Source organism: Hemibagrus wyckioides, linkage group LG16 (genome assembly GCF_019097595.1).
Source record: "Hemibagrus wyckioides isolate EC202008001 linkage group LG16, SWU_Hwy_1.0, whole genome shotgun sequence".
NCBI lineage: Eukaryota > Metazoa > Chordata > Actinopteri > Siluriformes > Bagridae > Hemibagrus > Hemibagrus wyckioides.
This window is the reverse complement of record NC_080725.1, coordinates 22,969,188-22,986,310: the sequence shown is the minus strand read 5'-3', so window position 1 is coordinate 22,986,310 and position 17,123 is coordinate 22,969,188. Positions and strand designations below refer to the sequence as shown.

Here is a 17,123-nt window from a genome sequence, read left to right as displayed (position 1 = left end):
ATGACACCTGACTGAAATGAAACTGTACTCTGAGGGTTGACACTACTCTCCGTGCTAATTGTTATAACCTATCACACACCCTATACAGCTTTATCTTTCTCCCGCCATTTTGATCTTGCAGTTTGGCGCCACGAGCGCGCGCACCGTCTTTCTCCTCAGCTAACATTATTACAGTTTTCACGCTAAAAAATCCCGAATATACCTCCATCCTGAATTACGACTTTACCATCTTCCAAAACGAAGCAGAAAACATGGCCTACGATTGCTGAGGAAAAAACTAGGCTGAGAAAGCTCGAGGGCTAATTATAGTTTAGCTTTCACGCTGAGGAAACGTCCCATGTCCTATATAGGGAGTAGCCTATATACTGTATATATTACAGGTAATGACGTAGGGACTACAGTGTCACACTCATTTATTACACCGAATTAACAGGACTCTATTCAGTCCACTTTTAAATCAAGAAAAATCACTATCCTTTCTATAACACAATATAAACAATCAGTTCTTTCCAAAACCTTTAAATTAGCGCACCTTTAAGGTTCTAATCTAAAAAGAAACATTAACAAAACGCACGTGCAAAAATATATTCATTATCATTACGCACCCAATGGACTGGACCACACAATGTGATTTTAATGAACAATTCGTGAATATACAATATTTATGATTATACAATTATTTTGTATTATTATATTGCTGTAAGTGCAACATTTAGACCTACTAGTGTAAAAAATATATATTTTTTGCACAAATATATTGTTCTAAGCATTTTTTTAGTATGTGCGTAGACTTCCATTATTTTTCTTTTTGTTAGACGCATTAAAATGTATTATTCTCAGACTCTCCAGACAAACCAGTTACATACTGTATCCTATTAAATTTTTTCAAATGGTTTTTTTTTTAGATTTAATAAAATAGCTGTTAAATACAATGTGGCATTATTTAAACCCATTCAAATCAACTGTCTTAGTAATTAACATCTATAACAACAATAACAGTGGGTCATGAAGATCTCAGCCATTTTACAAAGTCATGGACCACTGCTTATGTTTCCCAGACCTCTAATGGTACTTGGATCTCACTTGGAAAACCCATAGTCCTGCAGATGTGTATGTTCTGCTGGTATTCATGGTCAATGCTGTAGGCTAGCGGGCCACAGACGCCATTTGGCCTCCTGCATGAACAGAATGTTTAAGCTTTAGAAGCTCAGCTGTGTAGGCTTGACAGGACTCGACTCCCTCAAGCCACCTTAGATCATCCATCACAGCCGAGGATAGAAGATGTGTAACAGAGAATTGATGTGATCATTTGTAACAAAAAACAAAGCCAATAAAAGCATGAAAGGCTAAAACAAGAGCAGAAGAAGTTACAAAATTAATTTCAGGTATAGATGACTGACTGACATAATGTCCAGCTGTTTTAAGTCCAAAGATGGAGGTTACTTTCTGCACAGCTTAATTTCACAGACGTCCCTCATCCTCCTAGCAGATGGTTGACACTTCATCCTGGACATTTTTTTATATCAGGTTGATTTTTAAGTTAGATTACAGCCTTCTTGGTCGAGGGCAAAATGCTAAAAGTTAAAAAAAATGTAACTCTTTTTAAAACCTCGCTATAAAAGTCATAAAAGGAACTGGCTCTAATAATCGGGCGCCATTTTAACTCCTGACCTCCCTGACAGGTCACGCCGCAGGAGAACAATGTTTACTCTCTTCATCTGCCTGCACGCGCACACACACACACACACACACACACACACACACACACACACACACACACACAACTCAAACACTGACACTGGGGTGTTTTCTCTCTCCCTCCAGCTCATTAGCATTTGTATTATAGTTAGGCTACACTATTATCATACAGTTTTCCGTTGCAAATCGACTCTTCAGTGGATCCCGCGGGTTCGCCCCTAATGAATATTCCAGGGGACCCCAGGATCAGGAAATGGGTCTTAAAGTAGGATCAAAATCAATCTGCAACAAAAAAAGACCATGCACTGTTTACTGCTATTGTTTCTGTAGGATGTGGAGATGGAAATCAGGCCTGCCACGCTCCTAACTAAAAAAAAAAAAAAGATTTAAAGGCTTTGTGTTGAAGGTATAAAACACTGGATTAATGCTACATCATCCAAAGAAGGGATGAAAAGAGAAGTGAAAGATTTGAGACTGATTTCAACCGGATTCTCTATAAACCACCTCACTATATGTGTGTGTGTGTGATTAAATCATGTAACATTTATGATAAAACATACATTAGTAAATGATACTAAATCTAAATATTAAAAGTAAAAAAAAATACAACATAAAGTATTTATTAAATGAAATTTAAAATATCTATTTAAAAAAAAATACAAAATTATTCTACAAAATAAATCTGCACTCACTGCATTGTGTTATTAAATAAATGCTGTGCGACTGGTAATTTCTGAAATAACTAAATAAATAAATGATTTAAAAAATATTTTAAAAAATATTATATTAAATAATAATTATATTATTTATTATAATATATTAATATTTATTATTATAATTATTTAATAATATTAAAAAATATATTTAAAAAAGCCTCAAAAAATGTTTTATAAAAATGACCCAAGGCACTAACATTCGTTTAGGAAAAAAAAAAAAAATTCTGATCTGGTGACACTGGGTGCAAAAACTCTCCTGTTCAGCATCCTTCAGATAGAGATTGCTTATATCATTTTCTTCTTTTTTAAAAAAAGGAGATAAAATGTCAAGGTGTCGTGGACGAGCTCCGAGTAGATCCAAAGCTATGAGACCGGCAGCTGATATGTATTATACTTAAGCCTTTATATTTGACTTTTACCATGAACCTCAGCATCAGTGAGGCGTTTATTAAATCTGGCCATTGTTCTCCAACAAAAAGTGGCATTTACATCTAGGAAAAAATATCATTCTAAAATAAAAAACATTTATTTATTCAAAAAACAAGAGAAAAAAAACAGGATGTCCAGACATAAACAAATGAAAATGGATATTTTGCCGTTTGGAGGCGAGATTGTGAGTGATTGGTGAACGTCTCTGGAGAATCCATCTGGACGTCGGCTAGACGGGATGACCTCTGAATGCGCCCCGATGTGGCCCCGTCCATCGAACCGAGGGGCAGGTAGAGCGCCGAGACCATCCTGTCTCGAGCCGTCTTCCACCGACGTTCAGTTTTATTGGGCGAAAAAATCTAAACAAATCAAGACAGGCTCACAGGATTGGTTGAGAGATTGGAGGATGGGGGATGGGTAGCGAAGAGCATCGGGAACGAAGGCGTGGATATATGGTGTGTATGTATATGTGTGTGTGTTCTTTTAGAGTCCGTTAACCTCCATGAAGTGTGGAGATGAACACAATATTGTCCTGGTCCTGAAGCTGGTACTCCAGTTCACCCTACACACACACACACACACACACACACACACACACACACACACACATACACACACAGACTGATTAAACACTTATGATTTCTAGTTATTTATTAAACGAAAACAACAAAACAAACAAAACACACACACACAAAACACCACCATTAGCTTTAATGATCCGTGGCGAATATTTCTTGAAAAGGGCCTTAAAAAGCAAATCACTCGTTCGATGTTTATTAGCGGCCGCATGAGACGAGGGGCCGAGCTAAAAGCTATTACAAACGAGATTTATGTTAAAGCCGTAAAAAGGAGCGACCCGCTACCCGATTTTAAATCAGTGCTTGATTTGTGGGTTTTTGACCATCATCGACAGTCGTCAAGACATCGACTTTTCCCTCATTGACCGGGTTTGCGTAAATTACATGTAGATGCCGATATGCGGTTCTGCCTGAACGACTGACCCAGAGCGGCCATCCTGCACATCAGACGGACGGAGAAAAGAAGTGACACGCGGTCCAAAAAAATGAGCAAGTCATTAAAACGGAGGAAGTGGACTGATCTGATCATAGACACACACACACACACACACACACACACACACACACAGATCTCACCATCAGTTCCCAGTCTGCATCGTTGATCAATACAAGAATGCCGGGTCTCCTGTGCAAGAGAAAACAGAGACGTTTCCTCGTTCGCTCGCCCGTGATCCACTGATAACATCGACGTAAAGCATAAAGCTGCTTCACTACAATTTCTACAACATGTCAATAGACAGATAACGAGGGGGAAAAAAATCATGAAAGCTCTAAAGTACCAGACGCTAGATTGGCAGCTTTAATAATAAATCTTTTGCTGAAACACAACAGAGCGCAGCCTAGGTGCAGCTCGTCTCGGTGGCGTTACTGCGTTTTTCTCTATAAAACGACATTTGGAGTAAATATTAAAGCTGTAAAAATTCCTTTCGGATGCACTCGGAATATTTATCTTGAGAGGATCTGCTCGCTCTGTTCATGTCGCATAAAAGCGAACGAGGCTGTAATGTTTAATATGCTTTTTTTATTAATTTTCCTTACAGTAATATTTTCTTTTAATGCTATTCTGCTATGGACATGATGCTGTTTGATTTCGTTCTTACATCATTTTACACAGGAACGGTTTGTACTCTTTCATTTCTTTAAGCGGTTTCATTCCATTTAGACAAAAAGTTTAAAAATAAATAAATAAATATAACAAAACTGTTCAAAGGCATAAACCAAGCCGCTACTGAGATTGAGAATAAATTCATAAACATTATTTTTAAAAATATTTGTCCTGGTAGACTAAAAACAAATTATATATAAAATATAAACCAAGTGATTTAAATCAGATTTAAATCGTCTAATTTGATGTATTATTAACAATCCGACGTGGCCCTATGGTGCCTGTAATAGAGAATAATATTAAACAACAGTGTACGGCGGTCACACATCTGACGCTTGGTCATGCGCAGGATTAAAGTTCAGCACCTGAATTTCTGCCATGTTGCAAAATCTATACAGTGCTATATAAAAGATTAAATCATCCCACCGAGGTGATGGATGGATTTCTGCATTAATGATATAAAAACGTGTAGGAATTGTAGTGCGGCGTGTGAAAAAGCAATACGGTGACACATTCATCATGTTGAAAGAGCAAAACAGCTGGAAATTTCATCAAATCGCCATGAATGGAGCTTTTAATCTGTGATCTTTTAGGCTAGTAATCTGTAGAAATCTCTAAAACATACAGAACCTTAATATAACCTTAAAATAACATTCAAATAACATTCATGCAACGTTTCGAAATGTAATATATTTATTAAGAGTGTGTTTTTATCTGTTGTCCAGCAAAGACATGTACATTTCTCTGTGTGTGTGTGTGTGTGTGTGTGTGCGTACGCTTACACAGAATCTCCCTGCACAAAGAGCTCGGGCCTCTCCTTCAGCAGGTTCTCCTGAATCCACACCAGCAGCTGCTTCATGTCCCCTGCAAAAGAGCCACCGTGGGTCAAAGGTTAGAGGTCAGAGTGCAGGGAGAGACAGATTCGGTCGAAGTGGCGCGACAGGGCCCGGCGACGGTGGGAGGGCGGGGTTCGGGTTTAAGGAGGGAACGGTGCTGATGTATGGAAAAGGAAAGCATTAAAATACTGCGACACGCCGCAAAACACCCATTCGGATAAAAATACGAGGTTTAGTATCTCGATGGCGAGTGACGCGGAGGTGAAGCGCCACGGGACGGAGAATCAGGGTTTTTTTGGGAACGTGACGTCTCCGTAATGTGGTGTTTCTACAGCGTGGAAATAATGCAGAGGAGAGCAGGATGATTGATGGATGTAAGCGTTAAACGCTCCCCGTGTTGGAGTTCAAATGAAACAGAAGGACTGTGTGTGTAAAGCGGCGTCCTCATTTATAATCACACCATTTCATTCATCACTTCGTAAAGACACAGCATAAAAACACTGTAAACAATACAAATGGAACGGTCCAGGCACGTTAAAATGCGACACCATTGTGTTTGTGTGTGTGTGTGTGTGTGTGTGTGTGTGGGGCTATACAGTGAACAGTGACAGAACACACAGCGAGTCTGTGGTCCAGCAACATCAACACAGCATCATCAGCCTCCATTACAGGACTGAACCACTTTCCTCCCTGAAACAGGGGAGATGGAGCTCCAGACGAGGAGGGAGAGGAAGAGGAAGAGCTCCACATCAGACAGAAGATGCTCTGGTTTGATTAAACAAGCAGCCAGAAATATAAATGTTTGGTATTCATAAAAAAGACAAAAACACCAGACATCCATATGACACACGAGGAGCCAACACGAGAAGGTCAGGATGGGAGGAGACACGTGAAATAAACATGCTTCAGTCAGCTGTAGAGACAGAGCTTTCTGTTACAAACAACAACAACAACAATGATAATAATGAAGGCTAGCTGGTGTATAATGAGCTAAACTGTCATGGGTCTGCTGTATACTTTTAAGGAGAAAAGCGAGAGATTTCGACACGACGCTGCTGTATTTCATCTCAGACTTTTTATTCCCTTCTTCCTTTTTTCATTCCTTTTACTGTTTCTTTACTCCTTTCTGTTTCCTTCCTCTTCCCTCCTCGCCTTTCCTCTTCCTTCAGTTCCTCTTATCTCTCCAAATTTCCACCGTATTTTATACTTGTCTCCTTTTTCATTTCTTCCTATTTTCTTTCTTTTCTGCTTTCTGTTTTCCTTCCTTCCTGTGCTGTACTGTACTTCCTTTATCTTTTCCTTGCTTCTTTTCAGCTTTTTTGTTTTTCCTTTCCAGTTTTCTTCCTTCATTCCATCCTTCTCTGCTGTCCCCTTCAAATTATTTTCTTCCACCTTTTTTAAAATCTTCCTTTATCTAATCATTCACTTCCTTCTTTTTTTCTGCCTTTTTTGCTTTGTTCTATCCCTTTCTTCTTTTGTCTTTCTTTTTCTCCGTACTTATTGTCCTTCACTCCACTCATTCAATTATTTTGTCCCTCCTTCTTTCCTTCCCTCCTTTCTTTATGTATTTGTTTGTTCCTTCCCTTCCTCGTGTATTGTACTTCCTTTATCTTTTCATTAAGTTCCTTTGTTCTGCTTTATTTGTCTTTTTCTTCCTTTCCTTTCCCTGATTTCTTCCATCTTTTTGCTCTTCTGTTACTCATCTTTCACTTCCTTCCTTTTTCTCTTCCTTTTGTGTTTTTTCCTCTCCTTACTCATTGTCCTTCCTTTATATCTTCCTTCACTCTACTCATTCCATTCTATTTTGTTCCTCCTTTATGTATTTATTTATTCATTTCTCCTTCCTTCCTCGTGTACTGTACTTCCTTTATCACTTTCTTCGGTTCCTTTTTCCAGTGTACTTCATTTTTTCTGCTTTTTTGTCTTTCCTCTCTTTATTTTCCTTCCTTCCTTACTTCTCTGCTTTCCCCCTTTTTCTCTATTTCTTTTTTCCATCTTTTTGCTTTTCTTTTACTCATCTTTCACTTCTTTCTTCCTCTTCCATGTCTTTCTTCCCCTCCTTACATATTGTCCTTCCTTCCTATCTTCCTTCCCTCCACTCATTCCGTTATTTTCTCCCTCCTTCTTCCCTTCTTTTATGTATTTATTCCTTCATTTCTCTCTCTTTCCTTCCTTCCATTTGTTTGTTCCTTCCCTTTCTTGTGTATTGTATTTCATTTATCTCTTCCTTCAGTTTCTTTTTCGTTCCAATTTACTTCATTCTTTCTGCTTTTTTTAGTTTCTTATTTCCTCCTTTCGTTTCTAACCTTCCTGCTTTCCCCGTTTTTTTCTATTGCTCTCTTCTCTCCGCCATTCTTTTACTCATCTTTCACTTCCTTCCTTCCTTCACTCCACTCATTCCCTTTTATCTTGTCCCTCCTTGTATTTACTCCTTCCTTCCCATTTCAGCAGCCTGGCCCGTGTCGTCTCCTCGTTTCTTTCCTGTGTTCTGTTTCTGGGGTCCAGTGAGATCAGTGAAACCTCCGCAGTGACTCAGACTCCAGGGGAACACGGTGCAGGGGCAGTGGGGTGGGGTGGGGTGGGGGTAGTGTTGGAGGAGACATGAGACAGGAGACATGGGACACGGTGACTCTCCGGCGCAGGATGAGCGAGTCGGCCATTGTGCCGGTGTACTGAGTGTAAACAGAGGAACGTCAGGAAGCTCTGGCTGGGTTTCGCAGCAGAGATGGAGCTTTTCAGAGCGTCAGCATCAGCATGCGTGCAGCGCGCTCCTTCACTCTCGCTGTGAAAGGCAGCAGGCGAGCGATGGAGGCTGTTTCAGGTTAATTGGATCGCTGTCAAGCTCCTCGGCCGCGTAACGATCGGCGTTACCTCGCAGGCCGTCCGGCCCGCGCCCCGGCGTCCATACTGAAGAGTGATGCCTGCCTCGGTGCAGTGTCCAGGCAATGAATATCGACGTGCACCGAGAGCACGAGGCTAAAAACAGAAGCAATCACTTTGGAGCTCATCATTCCTCCACTGGGGCAAGTTTTAATAAAAAGGAAAGCGAGGGCGTGTCCTACAAACCGAGCAAAGATTCCTACACCTTCATCAATACTGCTTTTTACACTCATAAAAAAGCAGTGGAGAGGATGAGGAGGAGGAGGGGGAAAGGGAGGGGACAAGGGAGCAGTCTGCATCATAGTGGCCATCACAGGTGCATGCTGGGATAGCGGTTGAGAAGGAGGATGAAGGCGTGTAGCGTGGCGGCTAAGCGAGGCTAAGCATGGGTTTTTAGGTGGTACGTTTATGCACAACAGCCGTCATTGTTGTTTGGGTCTGCGGGTGGGAGGAGCTGACGTCATTCATCCTGATAGCGATAAGAGAGACGTCTGTGACAATGGCATGTGTGTGTGTGTGTGTGTGTGAGCTCATCAATCACTCAAGGATTTGGAGCATAAACCAGAAATTTGGGGCGGGGATTTCGCTGAGTGATCACGATCAGCCATCCATGACACCGAGTGAGTGAGTGAGATATTTCACTTTCTCTCTCTCTCTCTCTCTCTCTCTCACACACACACACACACACACACACACACACGAGATCCAAGGTCATCCTCTGGCCTTAGGAAGGTCCACATTCCCTCTCAGGGTTCACTTTTGTGGTCCGGTTGTCGTGGTGACTCCAGCGTCATGGTGATGACCCCGCTGCTTTCTACTCCTGTTGTTTTATGGAGGTTTGGAGGTCCAGTAAAACACACACTTCTGAATGTTTGCAAACTCAGTGTGTTGGGGGGGGGAGGCAACACACACACACGCATACAGAAACATTTACCTGACCTTACACACAATCTGTGCTACAGCTAAATAAACAGAACGCTCTGAAAGACCAGAAGAAAAAAAATGAGAGTGAAGTTGAGCTTTGTGTCAAAACCTGAGTCTAATCTAACCAGTGGTCCAGTCCAATCCGTCCTGCCATTTCCACAGCACTGACACTGGAGACTCCTTCCATAAACATTTCAGGAGAAGCTACATGCAAAGCAATATTTGAGATCAAGAACCAGCTGAATGCAAGGAATCAGTGAGAAATGTATATATTTTGTGTGTAAATATCTCTGTGTTTATAATGATTTATAATCCCACTCTGTGTTTATAATGAATTATAATCCCGCTCACTGGTGTTTATAATGAATTATAATCCCACTCTCTGGTGTTTATAATGAATTATAATCCCACTCTCTGGTGTTTATAATGATTTATAATCCCACTCTCTGGTGTTTATAATGAATTATAATCCCGCTCTCTGGTGTTTATAATGAATTATAATCCCACTCTTTGTGTTTATAATGAATTATAATCCCGCTCACTGGTGTTTATAATGAATTATAATCCCGCTCTCTGGTGTTTATAATGAATTATAATCCCACTCTCTGGTGTTTATAATGAATTATAATCCCGCTCTCTGGTGTTTATAATGAATTATAATCCCGCTCTCTGGTGTTTATAATGAATTATAATCCCACTCTCTGGTGTTTATAATGAATTATAATCCCGCTCACTGGTGTTTATAATGAATTATAATCCCGCTCTCTGGTGTTTATAATGAATTATAATCCCACTCTCAGTGTTTATAATGATTTATAATCCCGCTCTCTGGTGTTTATAATGATTTATAATCCCGCTCTCTGGTGTTTATAATGATTTATAATCCCGCTCTCTGGTGTTTATAATGATTTATAATCCCGCTCTCTGGTGTTTATAATGATTTATAATCCCGCTCTCTGGTGTTTATAATGATTTATAATCCCGCTCTCTGGTGTTTATAATGATTTATAATCCCGCTCTCTGGTGTTTATAATGATTTATAATCCCGCTCTCTGGTGTTTATAATGATTTATAATCCCGCTCTCTGGTGTTTATAATGATTTATAATCCCGCTCTCTGGTGTTTATAATGAATTATAATCCCACTCTCTGGTGTTTATAACAATTTTAATCCCACTTTCTGGTGTTTATAATGAATTATAATCCCACTCTCTGGTGTTTATAATGATTTATAATCCCACTCTCTGGTGTTTATAACAATTTTAATCCCACTTTCTGATGTTTATAATGATCCCAGATGAGGATGAGGTTCTGTTTTCAGTCTGGTTCCTCTCCAGATTTCTTCCTCAAATCGTCTCAGGAAGTTTTTCCCTCATCACCGTCATCTCTGACTCACTCATTAGGGATACATTTAATTTTTAAACGTAGTCATTTTTATTCTGAGCTTTTATATTTCTGTTATATGTCCACTGTTAAAAGTGTTATGCAGATGAAACTGAATTGATTCCAGCATCAGGAGGAACCAGTTTCGGGTCTCCAGAGTAACAGCTGTAGAGTAAAATGCTCTGATCCGTCAGGTATAAGGATCATAAGGATTTAATCGTTATCGTAATCTTCCTCATACTGAGTCATGGTTTAACATCTCTGCCCGCGTTCTCCTCACCCTCGACATCACTTTCACCCCCGAGTCCCACCGTGAAGCCTGCAGGAATCCGAGAGAGGAGGATCTTTCTTTCAAAAGCAGAAACACACCACATCATCCCCCTCTCCAAAGAAAAATGACTGCACACAAAACCGGCAGCACTCTGGGCTTTGTAAGCGTCATCCCTCCCTCCTGGGCTATGCCTCCCTCCTCGCACCCCTACCCCGCTCCATACCTTCAGTGTGACCCCGGCACTGGGCATAAAAGACACATCGACAATATCACTGACCACATTTACAAGTGAAAGAGCCTCCATAATGGAGCAGTTAGAGAGAGAATAGCCGAGGCTGAGGAGGCTCACAGATGTTGGTGGAGGAGGAGAAGGAGGAGGAGGAGGAGGAGGAGGATGGACACAGGGTTCAACTCTATTGTTGTTTAAGTGAAAGTGAAGAAGAAGAGAAAAGCGAGAGAGGAGATTCCTCAGGATTGGAGCTCGGCGATTTGACGATATAACGACAATATCATGATAAACTCTCACTTTTCGGATACACTAAAAATAAATTTCGATAATTAAAAAAAAAATTATAAAAAATATATGATTAGACACAGCTGATTTGATAGTAAAACTCTTAAAAATAAATAAATAAAAAATAAATAAAAACAAAGAAAAGATATATAAATAAAAATGCTTAATATTTTGGGATCTCATTTTCATTGCTAGGTATTTATTTATTTTTTTGAAGAATTTTTTTTCAAATTTAAACTCAACATTAAATAAAGTAAGAGTGAATTTTCTGCCCATTATTTATGTACAAGCTTTCTTGAAAATTTAATTTCATTCCAAATATTTTTGGTCTGAGGTAAAAATAAATAAATAAATAAATCCAAGAAGAAAGAAAAGTCTCCTCTCCACCAGCGTATTCCTGCCTCGGCCTAAGGGACGGACACGAGGCGAGATGTATGGAGCTAATTAAGTTGTCGATAACGAGAATAGTCATGAATTGATTTGGAGACAAAGAGGGAAAGTCACTTCTGAAGGTACGAGGAGGTTCGATATGGCTCCCAGTTATCTCTGAGGAACTCGCCTTTATGTTCGCTCGCCTTTACCTCGTTCCAGCAGCAGCACTTTATTCCTCTTACACCACTTGCAGCTGTGTTACTGTCCGAGCTGCTGGAAAATCCCTCTAGATCTTTTAGAAAAATTCCTCAACACCTTCTGACCAATGTCTTCCTGTTAAACTACACTCTGTACATCAATCAAAATTCTCTGAAGGACTTCCTGTTCAGAAGAAGTACAGATCTAGAACCATTAACAGTCAAAGGAACCCTCGAGGAACATACTTTCCCCCAAAAGGCTTATTACAAATGACTAAGGAACATCGACTACACATTAATAATCAGATCAATATCGTTGAGAACTCTTATCAATCTAGCTCTCTGTAGGGTTCTTTTCTTTTCCTCCCCTCTGAGGCAGAACTCTTCCACAGTCTTCCTCTTCCATAAGGTTCCATGTAGAACCCCTGTAGCAAGCCAAGAACCTTCAACTATCCAGGGGAAACCCCTTCAGGAAGACTCCCATTTTTCTTCGCCCTCATTAAAAATGCGACACTCTATGAATATACATGGATATGCAAATTAGGACCCCTCCCCTCCTGCCCACTAACGATATATATACATGTCATGTTACCACGACAACCACCATCTGTTCATCGCCAACGTTCACGGTTTCTGTAGCTTAAACTTTCTAGAGTATCAGCCTCTAGTCATTTGCATACAAGATGCGATTGGCTAAAAGAATCTGAGCCTAGTTTGTGACATCATCAAAGACAAATCAGTTTTTAGACACAAAGTCATATATATATATATATATATATATACACATACACACATATATACATATATGTATATCAAAATGACTTAATGAGCAGGAAAAACAAATAAAAGCAGATAAAAGATGCAATAGTTTTTGTTTTATACTTTTAAGCATTAAATACAAACTTTCAACATGAATATCAGCTGCTTGCAATTAGTTTGTAATTATTAAGTTGTTAATAAACAAAAATAATTTTTAAAATAAAAACCTCATAATGTGTTTTAACATCACTGATCGTAATGTCACTATTATGACATCATATCGCCAACACACACACACACACACACCCTGGTGCAGTGCTGAGTGTACTCACAGGGCTCTGATTGGCTGGGAAGAGTCACACGATGATCCTTGACTCCATTAAACAGCAGTTCAGCTCCTCCTCTGGAAGAGAAAAAAAAACACAAAAAAGACACAAAAAATAAAGAAATGTTTCAGTACATCTGAACATCCATCACGCTCTTCCAGCAAATAAATAAATAATGATAAAAAAATAAATAAAAGCAAGGATTCCGTATGAGCTTACACAGCGCTGACCCTGGAGACTCCTTCCATACACGGAAATGGAAATGATAACTTATAAGAATATTAATTCGAATACACCTGCGCTATTTCTACAGCTGCTGTTACAGAACATTAATCAACACCTTCTGACCAATCAGAGTCCAGCACTGGACAGAGCAGTGGGATAAAAGGAAGTGAGTTTGGTATAAATTAAAGCCACAGATAAAAAGCAGATCAGTTCTCCCTCAGAGACTCACTCAGACTCCTAGAACAAAGTCATCTATCAAAAACATGACTTTCTCTCGTCCACTTGTCCTTTACTCGGTCATTAAGAGGCTCATTTTCCTCCACAGTCACACCACAAGAAGCTCCAACATTATAATACCATCACACTCCGATTCCGTGGTCAAAGAGTCGACTCATAAGGAATCAAAGAGTCGACTCATTAGGAATCAAAGAGTCGACTCATTAGGAGTAAAAGATTCGACTCATTAGGAGTAAAAGATTTGACTCATAAAGAATCAAAGAGTCGACTCAAAGAGTTGACTCATAAAGAATCAAAGAGTCAACTAAAAAAGAATCAGAGTTGACTCATAAAGAATCAAAGAGTCGACTCAAAGAATCAGAGTTGACCCAAAGAATCAACTCAAAGAATCAAAGAGTTGACACTCTTTTGACTCCCAAAATGACTCCTTTTTTTGTTGCATAAAGCAGACAATTTGTCATATTAACGGTTTGCTGTTCTTTGCATGGTTCCAAATGAAGACAATAAATAATCCACATCACTTGTCGTCATGTGCCTGTACTTCAATAAAGTGATTTATGATGATCTCACACACCCAACTACACTCAGGATCTCTAACAAGCAGCAGTGCAGCAGATCCACCTACAGAAGTTCTTTAAAGGTTCTTGCAGGAGCCCAGCCCAGGTACCCAAGAACCTTTAAAGGGTCAGACTTCCTGAGAGTGAATTTAAGGTGAATCTGGAAGACAGTTGCTGACCACTGCTTTAATAAGGAGATTTTTTTTTTAAAGCAGATGAACTCTGTTGGGTGTAGAGACCTTTAACGAGACTCCTGACCTGCTGTCACAAGAGAGTTAACAAGAGAGAAGAAACTCCTTCAGATACAATCTAATGATTAAAAGATAAACAAAGCCCAGTTGTGCTTAAACAGAGGCAGTGAAATGACTGAAAAGGATGAAATTAAAGAGAATTTGCTTTGAAATTTAAAGCTGGTTCATCAAATCAGTTATCTAAATGAAGCTGGGATTAGTTCTATCACTTCCTCATACTCACATAATGACATTTTCAATCATTTGTTTTCTTTCCTTTGGAAATGTTTAAAATTTTCAAATATAAAGCAGATCTTTTTTAAAGCAGGCTCATGGTCAGGATTAAACCGAGTGAAATGTAAAATCCCGGAGCAGTGGGATCACAGCGAATCGACGTGTTTCCTCTAAAACTAAAACCAGGATGAAGTGCCGCTTATTCCACACACAGGGCTTTGATCTAATCCAGATTAAAGTCCGACCCGCTTGGTGTGGTGGTGTGAAGCGAGCGTCTGAAAGCGAGGCGGTGATGATGTTAGTGAAGCGGCGTGACGCTGAGGGAGATGCAGCAGCAGGTGCAGGCTCCATAAAGAGCGCTCACATCTCCTGCAGAAAGCCCAGTTGTCCTCCAGATCCTCAGCTTTTGGCCGCCGGCCCGAGCTCCAGCAGCACAGAGTGTCGGAGAGGGTCAGTCGGGCCGCTCACACACACCATCGCTCTTTTAAACACACACAATGAGCCGCCATTCTGCCGTAACTTAAAAGCCGAGAGGACTTTTATACTGTGCCAAGCGTTAACTTTCTACAGCACGCGTGACCTCACGCTGCGGCGTGTTCACCAGAGTCTCAGCTTTTATCCACCAAGCGTAATAAACTGAACAGACAAAGATTTAAGGCTCAGAATTATTTAAAGGCATGAGTTTAATCTGGAAACATTTCTAAAGGTTAAAGAGGAAAGAAAATGAACTGAGATATTTCTATAAAGTTCAAAGGCCTGAGTAACTAACATTAATGCTTTTAGTGCTTCGTTTATTACAGCCAATCATCTGTTAGTCCAAAAAGTTTTTAGTAATCAGCTCAAAGGAAAGGAAAGAAGAAAGAGCAGAGGTTTGTTTAAAACAAAAACAGAAGCCAGGTCACAAAGCTAGGAAGGAACGGGAAAGAAAAAAAAGAACAAATGTTTAGAAGTAAGGAGGATTCGTTCTGTGTGTAATTTTCACCTTTAGTCTTATCTTAATATTATATAGTGTTATAGAACACCTAATATGTTACAGAGATTCTGATATCATCCAGCTCCATTCTTCTAACCTGAATATTATTCTCCTATTCAAAGCAACTCGATTAAATATAGAGTTTATTAAAAACACCACCAGCACTATTTGTCTACTCGTTTAATTCTATTCTCCTTTCTCGCCATTTACATTTTATTTATTTTTCCACTCTCTTCCTGAAGTTTCGTACTGATTCATTCAAAACGTTAAATTAAGGATGAAACTCCTGTTTAAACAAATTTATAGATTTGTTTAAATGATAAAACTTAAAAAAAAAATCCTTTCGATTTGATTCTAAAAAGCATAAAAATAATTCCAGAGGAAATATTTTATTTTAAAATAAACGATACACGACTTGTTACTTTGTTAAGTAAGACTAAAAGTCGCCATTTTAGCTGAACCCGAATGCCTCACCACTCCCTATATTAGTGTACTTTATACAGGATATACAATGAGCCCTGCATCCTATCTAGTGCACTCCAGCTTCAGTGAGAGAGTCAATTGGGCTTCGGCTCCTCATTCACAGCCACAACACGGGAGCAGGAGGAGGCGGATTCCTCAAAACGCCTTAATTTAGCTGGAATAAACGCTCGGTTTAGGAGTGATAAAAGTGTTAATGTGTCCAACAACATGTCGCGTGATGCAAAATAACAAACAAACAAACTAAAACCGGGTACCGAGGGCAATAAAATCATACAAACCCGAACTCTAGATGTATCGCTATGGGCGCCGCCATGACAGGCTGCTCAAACCGGAAAAAGTTAATCGCGCTCACAGGAAATGACGAATTACCGAAGCGATAAAATAACGCCAAAAATGTATATATATATATATATATATATATATATATATATATATATATACATATATATATATATATATATATATATATATATATAAAATAATAATAACCTTATTATTCTTCCTTTGGACTTTAATTTACATTTAATTTTTATTCTTTTACATTTTGTTTATGAGCGCAGTAAATAATTAACACAAAAATCCACAGTACCATATCATTAAAGTTAGAAATAACAACACGACAAAAAATAATAATGGATATAATTAATATAATATTTTACTAATTTTATAATGGATAAATAAAATGCAAATGAATAATTTGTGTAAAGAAATGTGGAGAAAAATAAATAAGAAATCACTTTTGAATGTAAGTCATAGCTGAGAAAAAATGTAGAGACATAAATAAATAAGAAGTCACTTTTAAATTTAAGAAGATGGTATTGTTTTATATTTATAAAGTCTACAACATTAGCATTATTAATGTCACGTGTAGTAGATCAATGTGGTCGTTATATGTCAGTGCTTTTGTTCCTTTGTTAATTAATAAATAGCTCTAATTAGGTTTTAAATGATTGAAAAGCTTTAGTGTTTAAGAGCCTCTCTCTCTCTCTCTCTCTCTCTCTCTCTCTCTCCTGATTGGGGGTTGAGCAGATTGAATATTGAATTGCAAATCCTCTGCCTTCTGTTGGGGTCTGGAGCTGCGCTGGCCCGTTGCAGTTGGCCATTCATGTGTTAATGTGGAGCGTGAGGGACGACCGAGGAGGATCGAGGGGCCCGGGAGAGTCAGATGAGGAGCCACACACACACACACACACACAG

At 39.1% G+C, this 17,123-nt stretch overlaps 1 protein-coding gene across 2 annotated transcripts; it reads right to left on the bottom strand.

Moving 5' to 3' along the window:
- Positions 1 to 2,918: 2,918 nt before the first annotated feature.
- urm1 (ubiquitin related modifier 1) lies at positions 2,919 to 16,265 on the bottom strand. 2 transcript variants are annotated; one of them, XM_058410978.1, is made up of 5 exons: positions 16,205 to 16,265; positions 12,994 to 13,064; positions 5,309 to 5,390; positions 3,998 to 4,046; positions 2,919 to 3,405 (listed from the first exon to the last, which is right to left on the bottom strand). In XM_058410978.1, the coding sequence occupies exons 1-5, from the start codon at positions 16,237 to 16,239 to the stop codon at positions 3,337 to 3,339; spliced, it is 306 nt and encodes a 101-aa protein (XP_058266961.1). In that variant the 5' UTR covers positions 16,240 to 16,265; the 3' UTR covers positions 2,919 to 3,336. The 2 variants fall into 2 exon arrangements, with proteins under 2 accessions (XP_058266961.1, XP_058266962.1); XM_058410979.1 differs by lacking the exon at positions 3,998 to 4,046.
- Positions 16,266 to 17,123: the final 858 nt, after the last annotated feature.

Excerpts from the sequence above, each read along its gene's own strand:
- urm1 (XM_058410978.1), bottom strand. The coding sequence starts at position 16,239 with ATGGCGGCGCCCATAGCGATACATCTAGAGTTCGG. Across the intron at positions 13,065-16,204 it reads GCGATACATCTAGAGTTCGG|AGGAGGAGCTGAACTGCTGT; the intron begins GTTTGTATGATT and ends TTTCTCTTCCAG. Across the intron at positions 5,391-12,993 it reads TCCCAGCCAATCAGAGCCCT|GGGACATGAAGCAGCTGCTG; the intron begins GTGAGTACACTC and ends GCTCTTTTGCAG.